The sequence below is a fragment of the Typopeltis vanoorti genome, chromosome 1, assembly GCF_054136105.1.
Source record: "Typopeltis vanoorti isolate ZY-2024b chromosome 1, IOZ_Tvanoo_1.0, whole genome shotgun sequence".
NCBI lineage: Eukaryota > Metazoa > Arthropoda > Arachnida > Uropygi > Thelyphonidae > Typopeltis > Typopeltis vanoorti.
This window is the reverse complement of record NC_143549.1, coordinates 17,959,035-17,970,184: the sequence shown is the minus strand read 5'-3', so window position 1 is coordinate 17,970,184 and position 11,150 is coordinate 17,959,035. Positions and strand designations below refer to the sequence as shown.

Sequence of the window (11,150 nt, the reverse complement as noted above, 5' to 3'; positions counted from 1 at the left end):
AGACACAGAAGCATCTCTCTCTCAATCTTCTTAACCAAAATCAACAGCCTACATCCATCAACTTTACTATGGAAAAAGAAAATGGAAAATTCACTTTCCTGTATTCGGTCTGGAATGCTTATTACATCTGTTCATTATAAGCCAGACAGCTACATACAGGATTCAGCACATTATCCATCTAAAAAAATAGAATCTTCAAATCTTTGCTCAATAGAGCATGTTATCTACACCAATTCCCAAACTCTCCAACAAAAATTGAACACAGTCGGTGCATCATACTACAGAATGGCTTCACTTCACAGAAGTGAAGATTTAAACTCATCCAGGACACTTCCTGAAACCTACTCCCAAGAATCTTGAACCCGTATGGCAAGTCCCTATCCCATACGTAGCAGGAATATCAGAGATGATTGCAAAAATCCCGAAGATACAAATTTAGTACCTAAAATAAATAACTACATAGATTCTTCCTATTGACAAGATTTCCTCTTGGTTACTTTTATCTTCCATGAAAGATAAAGAGGCCCCCCCCTATTTACCAGATCCTGGTAAATATGGGGGTGGGGCCTCTGCTTACAGTTTGAACAAACAGGGCATTCTGTTGCAAAATGACTACAATATAACACTAATTTTATATCAATAACAATTAACCTGAAAAATCTAGAATTGCTTGGCACTAAGTGGACACCGATCACAATATCTGCATCCAATTTGCTTTTTACACCAGTAAGGTTTATTTAAAGAGTGTGGAAGCACTTCTACACCATCCAAACTTAAATCAAAATAACTGCCTCTCTATTGCCAAGATTTGAGTGTCATCCTCATAAATGGCAAGCAAGTGTCCCCCTCCCCCCACTTTTTTTTTTAATATAATGCTGTCGTTCAATTACCGTATTTGCCGGCGTGTAAGACACACTTATTTACTTTGAAAATAGGTCTGAAAAACAGGGTGCGCCTTATATGCCGATACTCAGTTTTTTATTGCTTTCATTTCTGGAAATTTTCTGTTCCGAGTTACGCGATTTCTTTCTCACTTCCTTGTGGTGTGTGAGAGCATTCCAGTTATGTAAAGTTCAGTGGATGCGTATGTGCTGTCATCGACAATCACAGCTGTTAAATCATAGATATGCCAATAATTTTTCTCTAAATTTCTTGGTAAATTATGGGTGAAAAACATCGGCACTGCTGGAGTATTGCATACAAGCTAGTGTGATTGCATATGCTAAAGAACATGGAAACAGGGCTGCAGAGAGGCATTTTGGACAACCCCAACTGAGAAAATGATAACTTGGGGGAAGCAGGAAGAGGATCTAAAGAATCTTCTTTTCCTAAAAAACATGTACAAAAAAAGGGGTGCGTCTTATATGCCGGCAAATACGGTATTTATCTAAATTTTGTTAATTTCATTTTTAATTTTAGCAATTGCATTTTATTTTGTAACCACACCTAAGGCAGCATTCCAGGACAATGGCTCAGTGCTGTAAATAGGATTAATATTCTTTGCTAGCTCCATTCTGCGATTATTTGACCAATTGGTTTCTGGTCAGAATATTTGCAATAAGAAGTTATATAATATGTGTATCTAATAACCTAAATGGGAAAGTTTAGAAAAATAAGTGCTATTTTTGCCAGATGAAGACAAATTTCTAAGTTGACTAAACAGATAAAAAGCAGAAACAGAAATGTAAAATCTGACTATGTCAGAGAACAAACAGATAAATTAATTTGGAGAAAATTGTCAACAGGAAGGTAGTAATCTTTTATTGTAATCTTTTCATGTAGTATTGTAATATCCTGTACAACTAAGAATATATATCAGAAATTTAATCATGATTCTTTATTTTTAATAGCTTCTATATTTGATATAGTATTGAGATTCAATCAAATGCTTTTTTTACAAACTGGAAAGGACTAAACAAGGGTTTTTTGATATTCAGTTGTTTTTTCAATCTTCTCAATAATTTGTCTTGTTACATAAATATACTCAAATAACACTAATTTTTTTTTCTGAAATCCTAATTATTGTGGAGAATAGCAAAAATCTAATTTTTTTTTTTATTCTACTGTTTGTGATTATTGCACAGAAGTTTTTCTGCAATCTTATACAACAAAATACTCCCAGGCTCGCATTGCTTTTATTTATAAATAAAAATAAATATTTACTCGTAAAAACAGTACCAGTACAAAAAATATAAACATACTCAAAAACTGATTAAACAAAAATTATTACAAAAAATTAACTAATCCACATTTTCACGTATCTATCCAAACAGTTATGAAATGTGAGCAAATAACAAAGTAATAGTTAAGAATGAGTTTTTCTGTCATTGGGGTAAAGGAATGCTTACACAGGCATAGACACAATTCAGTTGCTGATTTTGGTTAAGGTTGAGAGAGAGATGCTTCTGAGTCTGGGCAGATTCAGAAGTATATCTCTATGCGGATAATGAAATCAGATAATTTTAAATTAATAACCTGTCTGATATATATAGATCTATTCCAATTAAATAATATGAGTACCAACATTCTAACTTTTTTTTTTTTTTTTTTTGACAGAACATATAGAGATAGCAAATGCAATCACTAAAATTCCAAATTGTAAATAAATTTATGAGCATTTTGTGATAAATCAGCCAAAGATGAAAACCAGACTAAACATGCACTCTTTTTAAAAGCTATTAAAAAAAAAGAATTGCAGTTCAGAAATATAGCATAAATAATATATTACATACAAGAACATTCTTAGTTCTTGGTTTCCTGTAAATTGAACATATCTAATAATCCCATCACTTATTAAGAGCTTTCATGGGTTTCTTAGAAGAAATAGAAGTACTTTTCTTCCCTTTTACTTGTTTCTCTATTGGTGGTCTTGACCTCCCTCTAAAGAATTTGTTTTCTTTATTTGTAATAGCATCTAGTTCTTCCAGCTGAAAAAGAAATGGAAAGCAAGATGTATTTCAATCTTAAGAAATATAAGGCATAAAAATATATTTGGAGTTAAATTTTTTTTTTTTTTTATGTGATGCCTCCAAAGAATGATACACACATTTTACTGTCTCCTCTACTATTTAATCCTCCAACTAAACAAAACTATTACTATCTACTGCCCACCACCACCAAGTTTTTGTAAATTGCACATGTTCTTATGGCCAATTTGCTTGTATGCAGGATGAAAAACATTAGTTTCCAGGAGAAAATACTCTACTACTTCAGTATGAGATCAGTTAATTCATCAATTGAAAAATCCCATCTAAAGATTTCTCGTCATGAGAATCAAACTTGGGTCTTTTCCCAGTCAATGAACACAATGTAACGCACTACAGAGACCCCCCCCCCTTTAATCCTAAGTTTATTATTTCACATACTCTATAACAGTGACAAACGATACTAAAATATGCAAGATCTGAAATTTAATCTCTAATAATATATGTTTGGAAGAATAAACATAATTGTGGATTTATAGTATGCCATATGGTGCATATTATATATTCATGTATGGAGTGTTTAAGATAGTAGAAAGAATTTATACTTGCACTTAAATAGATGTGAAATAGGTGCATGGAGGAACTCATTCAGCAAAAGAGTGTATTCGTCCTCCCATCTTTGTTTCCTTGATCTCCTGTATTCACTGTTTTATGTTGCATGTGCACACACACAGAATGACTATCTGTAAGCTTGTGAGAATGGCGGGACTAGTTTTATCATACAAGAAAAGCAGTAGAAAAGCAGCGAGTTAAGAAATTTGGTCAATGAGTCAACTTTGAGCTGCATATTAGAATTAGTTAGGTTTAAAAGAGTTCTATTTGATGCATACATCAATCTGGTGGTTAATTATCATGCATATTTAATAATTCTAGAAGTATCAGGAATAAGAGCAACACATTTTTATTGGTATATGAAATGGGACCAAAAATTGCCATTATGGAGACTGGTAACAAATGATATCATTACAGAATACAGCAACTGACTGGTGTATTTGGAAAAGAGGCTAGACAGAAAGGAATGGGGATTATCTAATAATAGCAGTGAGTAAATCCAAGGAGAGTACAGATCTCAAAATAGTGGTGATAGTATGAGTAATACAGATGTGCTTCAGACTGGTTAATGTGAGATAGAAATTCACATGCCATCACAGTATAGGTCATGTGAAGAGGAATGTAAACTGCATTAAAATTAAGAATCATAGTCATAAATGGAGTCCATAATGTTTATAAGTCTATATAGACCAGACTTGTAAGACAAGGGATAATAATTCATAGTTGCAGAATAACCACCTTAAGCAGTATATGATGGAAATAACTAACAATGTTACAAGAATACTGGACCCAGCAGCATCTGAGAATAGGGGCTTATACATGAAGTGGTGAAAAAAAAAAGCTGTGTGTGAAAATTGAAGGAAACTGATTATGACAGGCTGAGAATTGGCATGTAGCACTCTACTACATGATGGGAAGGGGTTACAAGGCTTGTCTGAAAGAAGTTATATCAACCGCATCCCATCACAAGAATAAATCTTATGGGAGTTAAATAGATGCATAAGACTTTGAAGCAAGAGCTGCTAAAAAGAAAATATTATGTATCAATACAAAGGGAAAAATGATAGCCAGGCCAAAGTGCAGTACGAAAAGCAGCTATGGTGCAGAAGCAAACAAAGAATTTTTTTGTTAGGTTCAAATATTTTATACATATAGCATTAAGTGATTCACTTTAAGTTATATATCCTAAAAGATTCATTAATTAGCTGGATGCTGATGTGAAACTAGATGCAAGGACAGAAATTGATGAGATGGAGGCATTGTCTATTGCAACAGACTGTTTTGAACACAGTGAGAATGGTACAAAGACTGTGCAATGAGGAATCTTTGAACTTGGTTATTAAGCTTGCAACAATAAGCACAATTGCTGATTAATGGAACTAGGATAAAACCACCAATTACAGACCAATCAATATCTCTGGTATAATAAAATTAGTTTAATCCTTTATCCAAGTGTGAGCAAACAAAGTTTGCACCTGAAAGTATCTTCAGGACTGGGGTAAGGTGGTACAACACCAGGGCAAGTCGTTGCAAAGGTGGAGCAAGATACAAACCCTCCTATATCAGTATCTCCCATAATGCAAAACACATCTCCTTGCGGATATATCTAATGTTATGCATTAAGGGAAGGGCCACTACCCAGACTAGTTTCAACCTTTGAGGTCTCTTCAGTGGGAGCCAGGCCCAAGTGGAGATACCAGGCATTAGCATTTGGAGGTCATCTCCACTTATAGGATTTGCCAAATGGTGTGCCACCCTTTTTTAATAAATTACTCTGGATTTAGAGAAAGATGTTGAAAGTTTATTTTTCACTTGGTTAGAGTATAATAAAAATAAACTTTCAACATCTTTCTCTAAATCCAGAGTAATTTATTAAAAAAAGGGTGGCACACCATTTGGCAAATCCTATAGGTGGAGATGACCTGCAAATGCTTCTGCCTGGTATCTCCACTTGGGCCTGGTTCCCACTGAAGAGACCTCAATAAAGGTTGAAACTAGTCTGGGTAGTGGCCCTTCCCTTAATGCATTAGACATATCCGCAAGGAAATGTGTTTTGCATTATGGGAGATCCTGAGATAGGAGTGTTGGTATCTTGCTCCACTTTTGCAACGACTTGCCCTGGTGTTGTACCACCTTATCCCAGTCCTGAAGATACTTTCAGGCGCAAACTTTGTTTGCTCACACTTGGATAAAGGATTAAACTAATTTTATTATACTCTAACCAAGTGAAAAATAAACTTTCAACAATATCTCTGGTGCAGTGATTAAGTATTGCAGAGGCTAATTAGAACAGGCATCCAGAATGAGCAGATAGCACTTTGATCCTCAAAGGACAGTACTGTCTTATTATAGGTCTTGCTTTAGCAATTTGCTTATGTTTTATAATAGGTTGCAGAGGTGGAAAAGGAAAATATATACCATGATACTGAAATCATTTTACAGGATTCCACATTGAAGATTACTACAAAAACTCACAGGTATGGGTATGCTAAATCGTCTTGTGACATTGTGGTTGATCTGCACACCAATATACAGTTATTTGCTGATGATGAAAAGTTTGAGCAGGTTTATCAAATGAAAGTGAGGAGTGCATTGTGCTGTCATCTGCAAAACTGTATTGGGTTGGAGGTCATCTGAAGTAAGAGGGTTTGTGAGAAGACAGAACATTGTGGAACCCCATGTCTGATGCAAAATTATTACAGACTGATGTGGAGGAAGGAAAAGCCTGCTGGATATAGGCAAATGATAATGATCAGTTCAATATTTCTATTTCCAAGCATCTCATCATTCACTTTGGGCTGAACATCATATTAACAGTAATTTGCTATCACTGATGCTAGACTACCAGGATGATGGTGGATGAAGAGTTGAGAATTCAACAGCACTACATAATTGTTACATTATTAAACCTCTTATCAATGATAAGAGGTTTAACAGATTAAAATCTGTACAATTTAGTTTATTACTGTTAGACACTCCAATATTGTATCTAACATTTCATTCTTCTAAGGCACTTCTTGATCAATCCATCTAGATCACTAGTTCCCAACCTTTTTTGGATCATGCCTCACCTCAACGCCTCAAATATTTTATACTTATAAATATATCGTTCCTTACATTTGCTTATTTAACATATTCTGCTTTTCAAAGATATCTGACAAATAACTCACAAATGCTTGATCATTAACTGTTTGTAGGAGTTTTATTTCAGGTTTGTCATTCAAAAATTCTACAGTGAAAACATCGATAATTTACTGCTGACAATGGTAATTTTTGACTATATTGGTGATGAGGTAATGAATGCAACATCATTTTCTAATTGCTCTCCAAAATATTCAAGTCCCTGTGTGGGAAGTATGCCCCACATTGGGAACACTGATCTAGATCCTGGTATTCCACTGGATCTTTTTTTTTTTTTTTACCCTGCCATTGCAAAATATCTGGTTTTGCTAATCTTTCCTCTCAAATTCTGTTTTTAAGTTATTTTTTTTAATATCTGGTCCACACATTTTCATGTGTGGACCAGAGACCTACATGCTATAGGCCACAAGACCTATAGCACACTAGTGCCATGTGTAGGCAAGAGAAATAGAAGGAGGAGCCTGTTCACATTTGGCTCAAACAGTTGAGGGTTCTAATCTTTGGGGAAGACTGTTCTGAATGACAGAAGTAGATAGAATAAAAGAGGCAGGTAAGTTAGTTCGGCGAGTTTTAAGATGGACTGTAAAAGGGCGACTCTTGTTTTAATGATTTTGGAGGAAAGTGGCAGAATTAATAGTGGCCAATTCAGCAAACCACTGTCCGGATGCAATCAGAGGTTGTTGTGTATATGCCAGGGAGGCTTGATGTCAAGGTAATTCTAAGAAGAGAAATTTCATCTTGTCTGGAAGTTTGGGTGTTGACAAAACTAATACTTAGAGAAAATGTTTTTTTTTTTTTTTTTTTTTTTTTTTTTAATGAGAAATAAGACAAAACTAGGTATTACTTGAAATTGATGAGATTATCTAAACCTAATTGGAGGATAGCTTGGAGATTAGAAATGAGAGAGGTGGTGGTTGATGTTCTGCAGGTTGAAGTAAGTTGTATAGAGCAGGGTTTATCAAATGAAAGTGAGGAGTGCATTGTGCTGTCATCTACAGAACTGTATTGGGTTGGAGGTCATCTGAAATAAGTCATTAATATATAGCAGGAAGAGGGTTTGTGAGAGGACAGAACATTGTGGAACCCCAGCATTAGTTGAATAGTGATAGGTAAGGAACTATCCACCACCACACATAGTGTACATCTAAACAGAAAGCTGGCAATCCAATTACAAGTACTGAGACAGACCAAACAATGGAAATTTGCTTAATAAGTTTTTGTGCCAGACCCAGTCAAAAGTTTGAGATATCAAGTGAAACCATTTGAGAAGAAAAATCAATTCCCAACTCATGAATTACTTTGAAGGCACCTAGCTAATAATAAATGACAACCAGTATGGATTCCATTGCTGCCGATCAACAGTAGATCTGTTCCCATATGTCATCCATCTCTGGACAAATGATTCACCAAATTTCTCCATTGCATTTTTCCAGAGATGGATGACATATGGGAACAAATCTTCTGTTGATCGGCAGCAATGGAATCCATGCTGGTTATCATTTGTTAGCTAGGTGCTTTCAAGGTAATGCATGAGTTGGGAATTGATTTTTTTCCATTACTTTAGATAGGAGTGAGGTGGTGTGTGGGATAGTTAGACAGCAGTGATTTGTCACCTTTCTTGGGAATGGATTGAATATATGCCACTTTCCAGGCTGTAGGATAGTTACCAGTGAAGTAAGAGAGTATACAGGATAGGCGTCAGTTCTGGTACACAAACCTTCAGGACAATTTTTTGTGCCTAATTTGTACAGTATTTTTCTGATCTCTTTCTGGAAAAAGGATATAGGGGGAGCATTTACCATTGTCAGTTATGTGTGCATTGGAAGCGAAGTGTGAAGTAAGGAGATTGGCTTTTTTTCTGTGGGTGATGATGCAATAGAGCCACCTGTGTAGGATAGGGGTGGGAAGTGTTGCACAGAAGTTACAGCCAATTGCTTTGGCAAGAGACCAAAAGGCTCGGCTGCCAGTTCCTTGTGTTTTTGCTATTTTAAACTCTTTTTGGAAGCATTGATAGTTTTCTTGTATATATTTTGGGCTGTTTTTTTACTTTACTAAAGGAAGATAGAGTTCTTGATGTGAGTCAGTTACGGTATGCTTGATTTTTCATTTGTACATTTGTTTCAGAGCCTTGGCACATCTTTTGGAGAACAGGGTTTAGTTAAAGAATGGCAGTTCAGAATAGTGTGGGTAATGTATGTTTTGATGCCAGTGAGGATTATTTTGGTGATAAGTTTGGTGCAACCATGGGAATAAGGCACAGAAGTTATGGAGGCTGTCCACTTGGCACTATTATAATGTCAAACTACTCTTGTATGGGAGTGGCAATTAAATTAAGTGTTTTTGAATGGGGGAGGAGATGAGTACTAGATTATGGTCAGAATTACCTAGGGGACCCACTACATTCACTGTGTATTTGGAAGGGTCGTTGGTGAGGAAGAGATCTAGGGTGTTAGGGGAGTGGTTCAGGTTACCTGGTACTCGGGTTTGGCACAAGAAAACAATTTGTGTAAGGTTTTCCATTAGTGATAGAAAATGTTTCTGCATCTCTGCCTGCAAGATCTGTATAGTGGGAAGAGGAAAGCCAGTTTGTGTCCGGACATTAAAATCTCCTATTAGGGTGATTTCACTGTTAGGAAAGTGGTACTGGAGAAAATCAATTTTTGAGGAGAGGAAATAAAAGAGCTCAGAGTAGTTGGTGGAATTATGGGAGCAGTAGAGACAGCAAATGAATTTGACTGAGTGAGGGAGGGATATTTTTAACCAAAGAACGCCAAAGTTGGGTTTGGTTTATATACTTTATTTGGCACAAAAACTACAAAGGTCATACTGTGCCATACTAAGGTTACAGCTATACATAAGCAGTTAAAGAAAATTGTAAACAATATGCCTTGTACAAAAATTAGGTTCCACAAAGCAGCATCTACATATAAACAGAATTGCTGCAGAGGGCACAGCAACACACAAGGTTACAAGCAGGTCACAATAGTACAGAAATTGTCAACAATGCATGTTAGTAAGCAAAATGCATGTACAAGACACCAAGCCAAGGGATGCAGTATCTACATATGGATAAAATTATAACAAATGTTTTTTTTACAGTAGTACATATATCCATCAAGTACATATATAGGCAAACAGGAATTATTATACAATATGCATGCATAAAAATTAAATTTAGCAATGTAGTATCTACTTATAAGCAAAATTACAAGCAGGTTACACAAATATACAAGGTATCCTACAGCAATACGTAATTAGTTGAAAAATAAACTAGTAAATAATATTATGTATGTACAAAAGTTAAGTTAAACAGTGCAGTATCTACACATAAACAAAATTACTGCAGCATTTATGGCAGTACATAAATAGATAAGAATATAAAGTAATAAACAAAATGCATGTGCAAAATCAAGACAAGGAATGCAGTATCTATATATAGATAAAATTACAACAATCTATTAAATTATTAAAACTATTAAAATCTATATAGAGATAAAATTACAACAGACGTTATTACAATAATACATAAAGAGTCAAAGAGGAATTATTATCAAATATGTATGTATAAATTTAAGTTTGGCAATGTGGTATTTACATATTAACAAAATTACAAGGTTATAATAATTATACAAATATATAAGATCAAAGGTTACAGAAATACATGACTGGTCAAAAATTAAACTAATGCATAATATACACATCAGTACTCAACCTCTGCATAAACACATCACAAAATATTACATATTTGGTAATATATACATACAAAAGTGAAGCAATACAGTATTTTACATAAAAACAAAATTACAGTGAAATGGGTTTGTATAAATTAATTCTTTGTAAAAACTGAAAAACATCATGCAATCTGCCTGAGTGGTCTGGCTAGATAGGCAAAAATTTCATTCCTCTCTCGTGCAGAGTGCTGGCACTCCACCAGAATATGAAAAATAGTGAGATGTGTATTGCATTTTTCACACATGGGAGGGTCATCAGCTCTCAGTAAATAAGAATATGTAAGATGACTGACTTATGCAGAGTCTAGCAAGAACAACTTCCTCTCTTCTCTTTATATGTTGACTAGAATGATAATGTTTAATTTTGTATTTAATGTCATAATTTGTTTGTTAATGCTTCCTGCCATTGAACAATTAGCTTTAATCTTATAATCTGCCGTAGTCTGTATATGGTACTGTCAAACAGTATGTGGAGAGGAGACAGCCTATAAAGAGCTCAATGAGTCTGTATAAGGTAGCACTTTTGGTAGCAGTTTTCTTTTATATGTACAAGTGCAAGCTGAATGGCATGTAACACTGCGGTATAATTACTGCAATCAGGTGAGATCTGGTTGGAGATAGTAATGTCAGGAAAAATAGCAGCACAGCCAACAGAGATATTAGTTCTTGAACCATCAGTATAGATAGGCAAGAAATCAGAGTGTGCTGCTTTGTGTGCAATAAACAATTGGAAGTAGACAGA

At 34.9% G+C, this 11,150-nt stretch overlaps 1 protein-coding gene across 2 annotated transcripts in view; it reads right to left on the bottom strand.

Moving 5' to 3' along the window:
- Positions 1 to 1,735: 1,735 nt before the first annotated feature.
- Positions 1,736 to 11,150, bottom strand: part of LOC150109817 (kinesin-like protein KIF11) — a 575,645-nt gene continuing 566,230 nt past the window's right edge. For both annotated transcript variants that reach the window (XM_090396826.1, XM_090396834.1), the window contains exon 26: positions 1,736 to 2,927. In XM_090396826.1, the coding sequence (XP_090252952.1) occupies positions 2,787 to 2,927 (141 nt within the window). In that variant the 3' untranslated portion in view covers positions 1,736 to 2,786. The remainder of the gene's footprint in view (positions 2,928 to 11,150) is intronic.